This window comes from Vombatus ursinus, unplaced genomic scaffold, assembly GCF_900497805.2.
Source record: "Vombatus ursinus unplaced genomic scaffold, bare-nosed wombat genome assembly UNPS02014820.1, whole genome shotgun sequence".
In the NCBI taxonomy this organism is placed as follows: Eukaryota; Metazoa; Chordata; class Mammalia; order Diprotodontia; family Vombatidae; genus Vombatus; species Vombatus ursinus.
Genome location: NW_020954598.1, coordinates 3820693 through 3836949, shown reverse-complemented (window position 1 = coordinate 3836949; position 16257 = coordinate 3820693). Strand labels below are relative to the sequence as shown.

At 40.5% G+C, this 16257-nt stretch overlaps 1 protein-coding gene across 1 annotated transcript in view; it reads right to left on the bottom strand.

Moving 5' to 3' along the window:
- XYLB (xylulokinase) overlaps window positions 1-16257 on the bottom strand; it is a 222373-nt gene that overhangs the window by 110381 nt on the left and 95735 nt on the right. Inside the window, exons 11-14 of the mRNA XM_027836833.1 lie at window positions 12372-12412; window positions 10663-10778; window positions 8339-8454; window positions 1260-1333 (exon numbers count right to left, since the gene is read on the bottom strand). Coding sequence (XP_027692634.1) covers window positions 1260-1333; window positions 8339-8454; window positions 10663-10778; window positions 12372-12412 — 347 coding nt within the window. The remainder of the gene's footprint in view (window positions 1-1259; window positions 1334-8338; window positions 8455-10662; window positions 10779-12371; window positions 12413-16257) is intronic.

Here is a 16257-nt window from a genome sequence, read left to right as displayed (position 1 = left end):
ACCAAACAGGAGATAGAGAACATTACGAAAAGCAAAATAGATAATTTTGATTATTTTAAATTGAAAAGTTTTTGTACAAATAAAGCCAATGAAACTAAGATTAGAAGGAAGGTAGAAAATTGGGAAAGAATTTTTACAACCAGTCATTCTGATAAGGGCCTCATTTCTAAAATATATAGAGAATTAAGTCAAATTTATAAGAATACAAGCCATTCCCCAATTGATAAGTGGTCAAAGGATATGAACAGACAGTTCTCAGATGAAGAAATTAAAGCCATCTATAGTCTAGTGTAACCCTGGACTCAGCTGCTCAGTCCCCCCAGTCCTGATAGATGAGCTTTTGTCTTATTTTATTAAGGTCCAAGCCTTCATGCCATTGTCTCCTCACTATGCAACCTTGTGGGCCTCCCTACCTTTCCAACAACCCTTTATGTGTTGTCTCCTCCTATTATATGAGAGCTTCTTGAGAGCAGTGACTGTATTCTTGCTCATATGTTTTCCCAGCACTTGTAGAGTGCCTAGCAACTACCAAGGGCTTAATAAGTGCATTATCTGCCTGCCTACCTATCTATCTATCCATCTATCTACCTATTCTCTACCTATTTATCTATATCTATCACCTATTTATCCTTTATCTATATCTATCATCCATTCATCATGTATTTATTATCTATCTATATCTATTATATATTATGTATCTACATCAACTATCATATATCTATTATCTATTTCTGTATCTACCTCTATCTCTATCAATTATCATGTATCTTTTATTTTTATCTATCATAGATCTGTCCTCAATATCATCTATCTATCCTATATCTATATCTATCATCTATCTATATATCCATTTATCCTCTCATTATACCATCTCTCATGTATCTATTATCTATCTATATCTATCATTGACTATCCTCTCTATATATCTATCATCTATTATCTATCCATTACCTTTCTATATCTATCCTCTATCTATAATCTCTCTATATCTATCCTCCACCTTCTACCTATATCTATCATTTATCTATCTGTCGATGTCTATGTACTTGATATTTAAACTTGCTCCATTGTATCCGATTATACATAATCTTTGCTGAGGGGAAAAAAACCTTAAAATTACAGAAAATGGTTGCAGAGACCTGTAAGCCTGTTGAAACAGCAGAGTTTAATAGATAATTCAATCAAAATCAAGCACATAATATTGTTAAGAATGATTTTAGGGTAAGTGATATAGGGAAATTGGAAACACTGGTCTGTACCTTCTGATTGTCTGCATTAAACCTGTGACGCCCAGTGGTCTCTGGAGTAATTTCCATCACATCAAAATAAAAACCTAAAACAGGGCCAAGAAAAGATTAGTTTTTGCATAGTCAAAAAACCAAGAGATCAATTTCTTTATGATCCTAGAAAAATGGCAAATTGGAATGGAGCAGGAAAATGAAGCCCACATCTTTCCTGTGCTATTCCAAAGTGGTGGCTTCCCCAAAATCATCAGACAGTTGGTAATCAGGCTTCTCCCTTTTTCTCAATAACTTGGCATCTGACCCCTGTGTTTTATTGATACATGGGCATTCTCTCTGGTGTCTCCAGAAGGACTCAATATATGGGTGAGAATCAAGCCTAGACTTGGGATGAGATTCAAGAGGGATATAAACTGGAGACATCCTCTTAAATTCAGGGCTACTTCTCCCCATATAGTATGGTGTCTGGAGGGCTCGAGTACTCCTGGAGGATACCAGTGACTAGGGGGAGGAGGAGGTAGTGGTGGTGGTGGCAGTAAATGTAAGGGGTTGATCATAGGCTCATAGATCCAAAGTACCAGAACCTTGCTGATGGCACAGTTGAATGGCCTGGGGGGAAGAGGAGAGGGACTTCTCTACCTCAACTGTATTAAAAACACATACTGATATTCCTCCTCTTCCACAGGTCATCTGATTCACTCTCATATTCTGAGAAAATTCCACGGTTCCACATAAAGTCCTGACATAGAGTCCAGAGGATTTGGTATACTCTCTCAGGGGTTATGGTCTCTGTTAGAGCTGGCAAATCTAGTGATTAGCAGTCTTGACTCTAAAGGAGGTGTCTAAAGCCTCCTTGAGCTACTGGAAAAACCATTCACAATGTCCAATGAGAGCAGTAATTAGTAAGGTAGGGGGTTGCTCAGCATGTAGCTGGCTTTGCTAGGCAAGATGCAGTGAAGTCACTTTGAGATCTTTTCTTCACACACCTGTGCACATGTGCACACTCATGCAGTGCACATACACATGTACATGAACACACACATGCACACAAAGAGGAAAAATGTCAGGTACATTTCAGGTACTATTCAGGGCCAGTATCACTGCCTCTAAGTGATGCCTGAGATAGGACTTTGGAGCCTTCAGTTTCAAATACTTCTTTGCAGTGAGTTTGGTTTCTTAGGGGTCTGAGGCAACCACTGTGGCTGTTTTCTGGTTCCCTAACACCCTCTTCTGGGGGTTCTGCACTATCATGAGCAATCTTGTCATTACAGAATCAAGCCTTCTGTTTAGGAAGTCAGACAGCAATGTCCAGTCCACCTGAGGCAGGGCCAACATGTGCCAATAATTAGTCAGACCTCAAGGAGAGAAAAAGGTAATCTCCATCCAAGGTTAAGAAGGCCAAGTCTGAATTGTTTGGGGGTCACCAATTCTCATAACAGCCTGATGAAGCCTACCAACCCTTTCTCAGAATCATGATTTTAAATGCATAAAATAAAAAGGAAAAAAGTTACAAGGAAGTAAAAAATACTGTAAAATATACAGTTATCAAAATATTAGAACAAACAAATTCATGGACCCCAGGTTAAGAACCGTGGCCACCCAATCAAGCAATAACTCTTTAGGTACAGGTAAATAACTCTTTAGCATTTCTATCTTTACTCTGAATTTCTTTCAGGAATAAAAATCACAAAATATCATGCATAAATGGCATGTAGGTAAAGCATTAGATAGCCCTGAAAGACCACCATCTTTCAGACACACTATGATGGAAACACGCACTGTGCACATCTGGAGACATCAAATATCCCATACCATGTTCATGCCTAAAGCGATTATTCACCAATATATGTAGCCCACATTAAAGGAACAGCCGCTGTTCCTATTTCTCCTGTGCCCCAGAGGGATCATGAAGTGCAGAGGACTGCAGGTCCCCAAAGTGAATAGACTATTTTCTTCTCTAATCCTTTAGTCACAGAATGGAACATTGTAAATGTTCACCAAAAATGTTTTAACATCTGCCTGTCCTGGAAACCCAGAAAGTGAATATGAGTAGCAACAGGCTGGTTTAGAGAAACTGCTCAAGTTATAAGCCAGGAAAAGTTCTGACAATAAACCAGTTGCATGAATGGTGAAACTTAGATGGCTATTTTTAAATTTTTTCATATTTAAAAACTACCCTCTAGCCACCATTGTGTACTTATCTTTCTCCAAACATGTTGTGCACCCTTTGCTCCCTCGGTTCTCTGTCCGGTCCCAGCATTTCCTCAGTCTGCATTAGCCCCAGTTCAAATGCTACCTCTTTCTTCTAAGAAGTCTTCCTTAATCCACCCAGACCGCCATCTAAAGTCATCTTTCCCTCCTTTGAGACTCCTCCCTTGTTTCACATCTTATCTTATATTGTAGTTATTTTGTGTAAGTCTTCCATCCTTCCCTAGAATGGAATCTCCACCCCACCTCATCCCCTAAGGAATGATTAGTTGTTTTTTGTTTGTTTTTTTGAGGCAATGGGCTTTAAGTAGCTTTCCCAGGGTCACACAGCTAGTGTCAAGTGTTTGAGGCCGGATTTGAATTCAGGTCCTCCTGACTCCAGGGCCGGTGCTGTATACCCTGCGCCACCTAGCTGCCCCATAAGGGATGATTTGTAAACATCTAGAAAGAGAAGTGGTCTTCACAAAGAGTTAACATGGCTTCCTCATGAACAGATCATTCCAGACAAGCCATCATTTCCTTTTTGAGAGGGCTCCTAAAGTAGTGAATATACTTTAGCTGGATTTCATAAAAGTATTTGACAAGGTCTCGTGCTATCTTTGTGGACAAGATGAAGAGATGTGGGCTGGGTTGTAGTATAGTTAGATGGCTATGAAACTGGAGACTCAAAGAGAAGACAGTAATGTATTTGTCAATTCAACAATTTAATTCAATAAACACTTATCAAGGGCCTACTATGTGCTGAGTTCTGGGGATACAAATAAGAAGAAGATAGTCCCTGCCTTCAAGGAGCTTACAGTCTAATAGGGAAAGGTCTTGAGGCAAGCGCTCTAGATATGTGTCCTTGAATCTGGGCTGTTTAATATTTTTATCAGGGACTTGAACATAGATGACATGCTAACTAAATTTTCAGATGACACAAAACTTGGGACAGTAAACATGCTAGATGGCATAAGAATCCAAGAAAAGCCCAATAGGCTAGAATGTTTGGCCAGATCTAATAGGGTGGTACCATATAGTTAAAAAGGTTAAGTTTTAAACTTGGGTTCCAAAAAATCAGCTTCATGGATACCAGAAGAGAGAGAAATGACCCAAGAATTTTAGTAAACTGCACACAAAACATGAATGAACCCTGTAACATGGAGGTCAAAAATGTTGATTGAGTCATTGGCTACATTAAGATAAGCCCAGTGCTCTGACCTAAGGGAGTGACAATTCTGCTATTTTCAACCCTGGTCAGGCTCCATTTTATGAAGGATATCATTATAGATCATTCCCCTTCACACATTCCATGGTCTGGCCAAATTGTCCTTTTCTTGTTCCACATGAACAACACTCCATCTGTCACTTCTATACCTTTGTTCAGTCAGTTGCCCATGCCTAGAGCACATTTCCTCCTCACCTCCACCTCACACAGTTCCTAGCTCCCTTCAAGCCTCAGGTCAAGTACTGTGTCTCTGCCTATGAAACTTCTCTTGCTCCTCCAGCTGTTGGGTCTTGCCCCTACATTTTCCTTGTATTTGCTTTTTATATAGTTTGTATATATTTATATGTGTACATGTTGTCTCCCACAATAGAATTTAAGTTCCTCAAGATCAGAGGCTTTTTCATTTTTTACTTTCTATCCCTAGTATCTGGCACATAGCAGGCACTTTAAAAAAGGTTTTCTAGCTGATTGACTGCCATTGGTAAGCTATGGAACATAGAAAAAGTGCAACCAAGATGGTGGAAACCTTGAGATCATTCCATGAGCAGACTGGTCAAAGTTACTGGAGGGAGAAGGGTGGTTAGCCTATAGAAGAGAAGGCTTAAGGGTGACCTGAAAGCCATCTTCAAGTATACAAGGGGTTGACATACGGAAGAAAAAAAATTCAATTGGTTCTTTTTGGGCTCAGAGACTAGAACTAAATAATGAGTGGAAGTTTCTTTTGCATGTGCATGTGGAAGTTCCAAAAAGGAAGATTCACCTTGCTGTAAAGAAAAGACTTTATAACTATTGGAACTATCCAAAAGTGGGGGAGGTGGCAGATTCCCTCTCATCAGCAGCCCTCAGGCTAATGTTGAAAATCATTCATTGGGGGTTTTCTTGATGCAATTCCTAATCAAGTATGGTTGTCTTCTCTTCTGATTCTGGGTTTTCATGTGTTGGTTGTCTGTTTGTTGGTTTGTTTCAAACTCTTAATACCTAACACAGTGCTGGACAAAGTAAATGCTGAATATATGTTTATTGAATGAATGATTCAATCAAACTTGATTGAGGATACATTTTGAAAAGAGTTTCATATATACACCAGAGATTTAAACATAAAAAGAATGCTTTTACTTCTCAAATTAGACCTTCCATGGAAATTTATGGGGAAATATGGAAAAGAATTACATGGGATGAGAAGGGGTTGTGATTTGCATTGGTTGAGGCAATACTCACTAATGAAATCCCAGACCCATCAAACTATCATTGGGATTGAAAACACAACAAATTGTTTGAATTAACCTGAGATGACTTTTAATTTTCTGAATGTATTATGTTATGGAGGTAATGTTTGACTTTATATCTAAATATAATAGACTACACTAGGTGGAATGATCATGACTCAACCCGTAAGACCTCCTATATTACAGAGCTAATAGACATGCAATCAGTGATAGCACACACTTTTTATTCAAAACCAATTGATTCCCAATTGAATTTCCTACAATGGCTGTTCCAAACCTTTTCCTTCCTCCTTAAACCCCTGTTCAACATATTCCCCCCACTTCAGTGATCCTCTCAGTGGATAACTTCACTTGTTATTCTGAGAGGATGCAGGTCATCTAACCTGAGCATCCTTACTCAAATTCTATTCTCTCTCTTTCAATATTCTTTTCTTCACCCTCCTCTTCTCCTCATCCCCACCCCCGTCTGAAGAAGAAATGGCTCTGCTCTCTTCCTTGCCCAGATTGTTTTCCCTCCATGCATCCTTAAAGACCTTACTCCATTGATTTTCCATCCTTTATTTTTCTTCTATTTTTAATGTCTCCCCATTGACTCCATCCCTAACATCAATAAATACATTTTGGTTTCTCCTATCCTAAAAAAAAAAAAAGAATTTTTAAAAAATCTGTTCCAAAGGTGTGTGTACGTGTAGCTTTTAAGCTATCAAAGAAGACTTATTTAGAGCTGGAAGGAATGTTAGAGACCATGTAATCCAACGGCCTTATTTTACAGATGAAGAAACTGAGGCCCAGAAAGGTTATGTGACTTGCTCATGGTCACTCAAGTAATAAATGGCAAAGCCAAGATTTGATCCCTGGTTGATATTGAGCCCAAGGGGGCTTTCAGTCCAGTAGTCTTTCTATTCCATGTTGCCTCTTCAACAAACTTCTAGAAAGAATCGTCTGCCTTCACTGAGGCCTCCACTTTTTCACCAGCCACTCACTACTCAATCCCTTGTAATCTGGCTTCTATTCCCACCTAAAAATAGATCTTGCATGTCAGAAGTGCTAAGTAAATATATTTTTAATTGAATTAACTATTGAATACTCAGAAACCAGAATTTTTGAGAGGAATAATAAAATTTCCAATAGAGATTTTACAAATTCTATAGATTAGATTCCTTACACAGCTGCTTGATGGAAAATCAAATATAAAATGAAGCATTCCTCTTAAATAAGGCAGAAATGTCCCATTAATACAGTGACTTTCTCATCACACATATATTTTAAGACAGAATCATATATGCAAGTCTCCCTTCAAAAACTTTACTTGGAGCAACAGTGACAATTTAGTTATTTTCCCCTTTCTATCCCAGGTCCCTATCACAGTGCCAGGAGCAAAGAAGGCACTTAATAAATACTTGTTGGTTGGTATATTAATAGAATGCAAAAATCCCAGAGCTGAATGATAGAGGCCTTCCAGTCAATCCCATACCTGCTTAAAAAGTCCCTATCATATTCCCCCTCAGTGATCATCTACGTTTTGCTTAAGACTTCTAGTGACAGTGAATTCTCTGCCTTTCAGCCCATTCCACTTTGTGCCAACTTTCATCATCAGGTAGTTTTTCCACCCATTGAGATGAAGTCCACATCCATGCAGCTTGTACCCATTGTTCCTAGTTCTCCCCTCTAGGTCAAAGGAGAATCAGTCAAACTCTTTTGTCACTTGATCGTCTTTGGCACATGGAGAGCAACCATATTCCCCTGTCTTCTCTTCCCCTGGCTAAACTTCCCATGTCTTCCAATATATCCTTATGTGCCAAGGTGTCCATTTCCTTCAGCATCCCAATTGCCTTCTCCAGCTGATCAATGTCCTTCCTAATGTGTGACATCCAGAAACAAAGTATTCCCTGTGTGGTCTGAATAGAGTGGTGGTTGTTTGTCCTTTGTTCTCCAAGAGGACCATGAAATGTGGGAGGTGATGCCATGACGTGCAAGTGAATTGGATTGAAGTGAGGGAGAGGTGGCTTTATAGAATGATCACTTCTAAGATTGTATTTGTTTTTTCAGCTTTGAAGTCTCACTACTGACTCCTACTTAGCGAGCAGTCATCCAACAGTTCTAATTTAGTATACAAAGAGAGTTTCCCATTGTTAACTAAGATACATTGTTAATAAATTCTTTCACCTAATGCAGAGAGAAAAAGGGCAGTAAGGAAAGCTTTTTATCTCTACCCTGTTCTCATCATACTGAAAAATCCTCCACTGCATTAGAAGCATCTTAGAGTTCCTTGGACTGAATACCACCAAGAAGACCCTTAGAGAAAAAGCTACCCAGGCATTACTCACTGGGTCTCCTTCATCCTGTCCCATGGAGTCCTCTTGAGTCCTCCACATTCTACATGAACTACTTAGACTCAGAAAAGGTAGCCCCTATCAAACCAGTCCCAGGAGTTTTGTCTCCCTCAAAGCACATACCCAGATTTCCACAATTTCCAGTTTCAGTGGATTGCAGTGCTGTGGAGAACTCATCCCAGGAGCCTGAAGCAAATTCATCTCGGACTTTCTCTCTCATCAGAGACCCATTCTTAAAGCTAGAAAAAGAAGAAATGACAACTGTTAAATTTAACATTAATTTCTCCCAAAGAGCTGGTCCACATTAACATAAATACCTAGAACAATCTGATTAAAGAGCCCCCCAATCAGAAGTTCTTCTTCCAAGCACTCATACCCAGTAAAGCCCAATTTTCTCTAGCCAAGTATCAAGCAATGAGGGAATCAAGTATCTATTAAGCTCCTATTACTGATGTGGAGTATAAATTGCATGCATTTCTGCCACATGAAAATACAGATATCGCTATATTAAGGCACAACTAGATGAACCCTAGGTATAGGATCATGAGAGCATACAATTTAGAGCTAGAAGGGCCCCTGGAGAATCATACTGAGAAAAATGAAGTAACTTAGCCAAGGAAACCAGAATTCTAGTCTCAGCTCTGCAACTGACTCACTTTGTGATTTCAAACAGCAACAATGATTGCTAGTATTTTTTATGTAGTGCTTTAAGATTTACAAATTACTTTACATATATTACCTATTCTGATCTTCACAATTACCCTGGGATGTCGGTGTTAATATTATCCCCATCTTATAGGAAGAGGAACCTGAGGTCAAGAGAGGTTAAATGGTTTATGCTTGTGTGGTTAGTGTGGACTGCAAATTTGTGTCTTGGGAAAGATGTAAGGAACCTCTCCCTAGAATTTCCTTATTTCTGGAATGCCTAAGAACCAAGGGAAATGTACATCTACAGGATAACGAGCCCACAGTCCTGGAAGCCGGAAGGCCGAGTGGAAGAGGTTCAGATGGCCAGGAATGACATGACTAAAGGTCAAGCAAAACATGACCAATGAAATGGGTACCTGAGAGGAGGCAATATGACTGGAGGGTGGAACAGAAGCGGTACAACTGGACAGATTGGCATCCAAAAGCAAAAGGCAAGAATGAGAGGCAGGGCAATCGGAGGCCACAAGGGAAGCAGCATAATTGGAGATAGCAACCATGTGGACGAGTACCAATGCCTACTAAAATATACAGTGTAGACAGCTAAGGCGAGATGGGACAGGAGGCGATGTAAGTTTGACTGGCTGTTACTTCCAGGTTGGAAAGACCAGGGAGCTTAACTGGAGAGGAGATTGGCATTCCCAAGATATATTTGGAGTGGGACACCCATTTGGTACGGGCAGCGAGGTGGCACAGTGGATAGAGTGCCGTGCGGGGCCTGGAAGACTTCTCTTCTTGAGTTCAAATCTGGCCTCAGACACTTACCATCTGTGTGACCCTGAGCAAGTCATTTAACCCCATTTGCCTTAATTTCCTCATCTGTAAAATGAGCTGGAGAAGGATATGGCAAACCACTCCAGTATCTGCCAAGAAAACCCCAAATGGGGTCAGGAAGAGTCAGACGTGACTGAAAGCAACTAGACAACAAAAATCCCTTTGGTAAGAGTGCCAAGAATGCTGCTACTTAATTCAAAGTTTTTAAAAATTTGCTTTGCTATCCTATTTTGTAAATGCCATTTCTAGCTAGGATCTCATACATTGCATCCTGGTGCGATCTGGCTGGGCTGGGCTACATTGGTGTGGGTAAATAAATCAAAGAAAGTGATTTATGAGACCTTCCTTACAAGTGAACCTGGTCCCCATAAACTCAGAGCTTCTGGCCCTTAGACTGCAAGAGTATTATTAGTTATTCTCAATCAGTCATTCCAAATACAGTTATTCTGCATCTACCTATATGCAAAGGACTATATTAGACACTGGCTTAATACATAAGATTAACATGTATGACCTATATCAGATTGCTTGCCTTCTCATGGACGGGGGAAAGAAGAGAGGGAGAAAAAGAATTCGGAACTCAAAAAAATTTTTTAAATGTTTAAAATTTTTCATGTAATTGGGGGAAAATGCTATTTAAAAAATACGTAAGGTTAGTAAGATATATTCTTGTCCTTAAGGAGTTGACATTCCACTAGGACTTTTGAGATACATGAAAAAAAATGATACAAATGAACATTCTGTAACTGTCTCAGGAATTGTATCATTTTTTAGCCCAGTTATTTCTGTATCTGTTGCATCCTTCTATGAGACTATGGGGTCTATATGGGCTGGAAGTATTCTTAGAGGGCACTCATTTAGTCAACGTTCCTAATCTTAAAGATGTTGTGTATTAGGTTTCAACACAATTTAATCCAACAATGAAAGTGAACTTGCTGTTTTCAGACCATAAAATATAAGCAACCTACCACAAAAGGGCCATGTACTCTTGAGAATTAACAGGGTTGCAGAAGATGTGGCCTTCTAAAGCTGGGGTTGGCTCCTTGATCCAGAGAAACAGTGTATCGCTGGTGCCAAGGCTAACCTAAGTAATAAGAAAGCACACCTAAAGCAACAGTGAACTTCTACCATAGAAAGTACAGAGAAGGAAATTAAGACCATTGTGAAAAATTACTTCTGTTTTTAAACAGCACCTTAAGTCATTTTAAGTCAATAAGATATAGAAGTGTGATCCCAGCTTCTCAACATACAAGCTTTAGCCCTATTTCCCTCAATCTCTCTCTACTCAGCCCCTGACGTCATATACACACAAGTACATAAACTCATGAACTGTTAGAGCTGCAGACTCACCTTAAATACCATAAGATCACTGATTTAGAGCTGAGACGGGCTTCAGAGGCCATCTAGCCCAACTACCTCATCTTACACAGGGAAATTAGGTTAAGTGACTTGTCCAAGGTCACACAGGTAGCAAGCAGAGCTAGGGTTTGCTCCTAGGTCCTCCAACTTCAGAATAAGTGCCCTTTCCACTATAGAATGTTGCCAGTCCAAACAGAGACTACAGGGCCCCCAGTCCTGGATGCTACAGAGTTGGGATTCTTGACCAGGAATATATGAATGTTTTTAAATGCGTATTTTGATGTCCGTATTTCAACATAATTGATTTCCTTTGTAATCCCAGGTATTTTATTTTATGAATTTAAAACATTATTCTGAGGAGGGGACTATAGGCTGTACCAGACTGCCAAAGGGGTCCATGATGCAAAAATGTTAAGAATCTTTGCTTCAGAATCAGATGGGAGGTAGCACGTGGCCTCTATGGTCCCTTTATACTTGGAGATTCTGTGGTTCCGTGGTTCTGTGATTCTGATATTCTATAATTTTATGACTCAAACTGTACAGTTACTAAAAGGTAGAAGGCACAAGTTAGGAAGACACACTGCCAGAAATTCTGTAGGCTATTCATTTTGCAATGAAAAATAACTTCCTTTAATTAATAGGGTATTGTTTTTCACTGGACAGTTACACTAATTCAGACCAATATTCCCCCTCCCCTCCTTCCCTCCCTCCCTCTTTCTCTGTCTCTTTCTCTGTCTGTCTCTCTCTCCCCCCTTCCTCACTCCCTCCATCCTTTCCTCTCTCCTTCTCTCTCCCCCTCTCTCCATTCATTCCTCTTTCACTCTGTCTCCTTCCCTCCCTCCCTCTTTCTCTGTCTCTGTCTCTCTCTCCCCCCTTCCTCACTCTCTCTATCCTTTCCTCTTTCTCTGTCTCTCCCCCCTCTCCATTCATTCCTCTTTCACTCTGTCTCCTTCCCTGCCTCCCTCTTTCTCTGTCTCTTTCTCTGTCTGTGTCTCCCCCCTTCCTCACTCCCTCCATCCTTTCCTCTTTCTCTGTCTTCTCTCCCCCTCTCTCCATTCATTCCTCTTTCACTCTGTCTCCTTCCCTCCCTCTCTCTTTCTCTGGGACCTCTTTCTTCCTTCACACAATAAGGCAATTCTAGAGGACTATGAGTGATACCTCAGCACGCTGGTGCCCCTCCCCTCACTCCCTAGGTCTGAATGGGATCCAGAGGGAAGCCCTTGGGGAATATCCTGCTTTAAGAAATGAAATGTGATGAGTTTCTTTATGAATGAACATGTACTACTTGAATGATGTTCCTTTAAAAAATACCACTTACTGCAATGTCACCTTCTTCCAGTCTCATTCCAGCTAGTGATGCTGAAAAGATAAAGAGCAGCCTTTGTTTAATCAATAAATAAGCACACAGCCGCATTATTATTAGAATCAACAGAACAATCCAAGAGACATTTATTAAATTCTTCCGTAAGTGCAAAATAAAGGCTCAGAAACAAACAATTTGGACAATTCTCACAAATGGGGAAGGAAGGCTCATTCCACTGCAGCAGCGATTGAGGAGCATTGTTTAAGTTTGCCTCCTTGGAACCCAAACAGAATTTCCCCGATGGGAACGAGGAGAGGCTGTGGAACATTCCTGTGCATAGACAACTAGGAACCAAGTTCTCTTTTTATTGAAAAACCAAATGGAATCTATTAGGTGACTAACTTTGGACCCTTCATTTGTCACAGGAGGAGGTACTAACAAAATAACATAGAACAATCCCACAGTTCAATGTGAAATTTCATCAGAAAAAAACCGAAGGGTCTCAATGATTTGTTTAGAGGTGGAGGAAAGCCATGGATCTGTGGAGTCCATAATGCCTTCCTACCTCCGGGTGGCATTCTATCTTGCCAACACTGACACTTCCACATGTGCTCTGTATCTTCTTTCTCCTTCTTACATCCAAGCCCACTAGCCCAGATCTGATCTGCTGGGACCAGAAGGAAGCTGATACCATAGTCTGCCTCTCTTCCAACCTTCCTCCCAAAGCAGGGGCTCTGCCAATGTAAGGACTATGGGTTCCTTCCCATGAGAAAAGGTATGGGAGTGGGATCACTATCCTGGCAGGAAGGTAAAAGGGCCTTATGACCTGCCCCTAGCTCTATGTCATTTCCCACCCCCCCCCCCAGACCCCAAGTCACTGCCATGGGATCAAACAATATACCCTAAGGATATCAGGGTCAGCTAGGTGGCCCAGTGGATAGAGCACTGGGCCTGGAGACAGGAAGACCCGAGTTCAAATTCAGCTTTAGATATTTACTAGGTGTGTAACCCTGAGCAAGTCACTGAACCTCTGTCTGTCTCAGTTCCTTGAAATGTAAAATGGGAATAATAATAGCACCTACCTCACAGGGTCAAATGAGGAGGATTAAATGAGATAATATTGGTGAAGCACAGTGCTTATCACATGGTAGGTGCTATAGAAATGCTAGCCCTTACTACTACTACTGCTGCTGCTGCTGCTACTACTGTTACTACTACTACTGCTACTACTACTACTACTACTACTACTACTACTACTGCTACTGCTGCTACTACTGCTGCTGCTGCTGCTGCTGCTGCTACTACAAATCCCCTAGAATTTGTTCAGTGAAGTTTGGATTCAGTCAAAGCTGAACTTGAGGACCTAGAGGGCCACATGTGGCCTTGGGGCCACAGGTTCCCTACCCCTGAACCAAAAATGTGCCTTTCTGCCTTAACACTGCTCAGAATATAAGAACCACTTCTAATTCTTCTCAACCATATACATGAGTCAGATCAATAAGAGATGCAGGGATGATGACATAGTTCTTAAATTGTCACCATATCAGTTGTCACCACTTAGAATCTTAGAAAATCTTAGAAAAGTCTTTGACTCTCAAGAGTTCTCCAGCAATTAGCAGGAGACTAGTGTTTCTATCTTTTTAGAATCAGTATGTCCTTCCTTCCTGAAGACACTAAGTCCCTTGTGTATCTGATGGAGGCTCTAAAGCAGTGGTGTCAAACTCAAATAGAAATAAGGGCCTCTAATCTGTACCTAAGGATCCCTGCAGATCTCTTGTAATGTCATCTATGTTTTATTGTATTTTTATTTATTTTGTTAAATATTCCTGAATGACATTTTAATCTGGTTTGGGCCACACTCAGGAATTTTGTGGGTCACAGGGCTATGTTTTTGATACTTCATGTCTAGAGAACTGGTATTTATTTATTAATTGGCAGCTCTAGGTGAGCATCTTCCACATGATCCAACACTTCCTTTTAGCCTTTTCTCATGCTCTTCCAATGCCTTTTGGAATATCGGCATCCTCCCTGTATGCCAACACTTTCAAGCACATTATCAGGCACATTCTCCATGTGCCCCTAGAAAGGGGCAGGTACCTAAGAAATTCTTTGGGGTGTATTTCCAAACTGAGCAGATGAAGGCCACCTTCTCCTTGCCTTTCTTTATAAGTATCCGAAAGTAGTCACTATGTAAGTTCAACACTGGAAACCATTTAGATTCATAAACAACCATCCAAGACATCCTTAGCTTCCGTTATGGGGCTTTGATTCAGCTTGGTTTTTTTTGTCAAAGTCTGATAGCCTACATATATCCAGATCTTTCCACTCTTCTTCCACACCACCCCTCTGAGGGAGTGATACAGAGTGAAGGACTCCATTATAGTGCCATTGACTAACTAATTACTCTAGTTTCCCATCTCAAAAAGGGCAATTTTCCATTAATAATGTCAGAAAGGTCAGGAGTTATTGAGGTAGATTCTGTTCATTGTTTCATAGGAATACCACATGTCCCACTTATGCAGTCAAAGAACATTAGTCTTCATGGTAAGTTTGTTCCTTAGATGATCAATCTATTCTGCAGGTACTAGAGATTCACTAAAATCCAATTTTTCTACAACTACTCTTGAGGTGAAAGATACAGTGTTGTTTTAATGCTCTTCCACCAGTAATCTCTCTACCTCATCAAGCAAAATACAACCCTGCTTCTGTGGTTTACTGTTCCAGAATAGCAATAAGCTTCCTCACCAGAAATCAGAGATCTTTGAGGTGTTCAAAGCCCCAGCTTACTGCATGCAGTGTTTTGCCTGTACTTTGAACAGGCTTGACTTGGTCCCAAACAACACTGACATCACCGAGGGGTTCACAGGACCTGGACACAGCACAGTCATGGTGTCTACCTACTTGCTGACACCTACAACTTCTCCAGGGAAAATGAAACTCACATTGGTATAATCCAAAACTGAGGGTAATCCTTCTCACTTAATACACAGAGGCCTAGCCCCTGCATGGGGTATAGATATACATGTCGCAAGTATCCATAAAATGATTGGCCTACAACTGTCACTGAGAATAACATCAGTTCTAGATGGTTCAGTCAGGACAGTTCCAGCCTTGAAGTCAGGAAGACCTGATTTCACAACCTGTTTCAGATGCTTACTTGCTATATGACTCTGGGCAAGTCACTTAACTTCCCAGGCTCGATTTCCTCATCTGTAAAATGGCGATGATAATAATAGCACTTATTTCTTCAAGTTGTTTTGAAAATTAAATTAAATAATATATGTAGAGTGCTTGGAAAATCTTAAAGTGGTGTATTAATGTTAGCTATTATCATTATCATCATCATTATAATTATAATCACTATTATTCTTTTCTTTACTATAATTACGCATGAGGTTTTATAAGCTTAAGTATAAAGGATACAGGTAAATTTGGTTGGTCAAGAATAAGGCTACTTGAGAACTGGAATAATCTCTATCCCTACCTCCAAGCTCACTGCCTTCTGCTGGCCAGGTGGGAGTCATCTGACATATTAATTCCAAATTTCTCCTTTGATTGCATCCAGCACTCATGTGTCCATCTAGTCCACAGCTGTAGCTGTGCTACAACTCTGTCTCTTTGCCTGTGCTCTGATGCTGCTGCTGCTGTTTTAGAATTGACCTCCAGTACCTTACTTTCTGGGAAAAACAGTACCAGCCACTGTGCCATCTCCCAGGAGATTTGCCCTGAGGTTCTGAATGCTCCTCTGTATGATCTGGGGTAAACTTTCTCTTGGCTTCGGTGACCCAGACCTGAGACGTCTTAGAGCTAATCAGAACCAGTTTGGTTGATGTAAAGCTTCTCTCTCTTTCTCTCTGCTCCTTTCACCTTCAATCTTTTTCAGCAAGTATATACCTGCTCT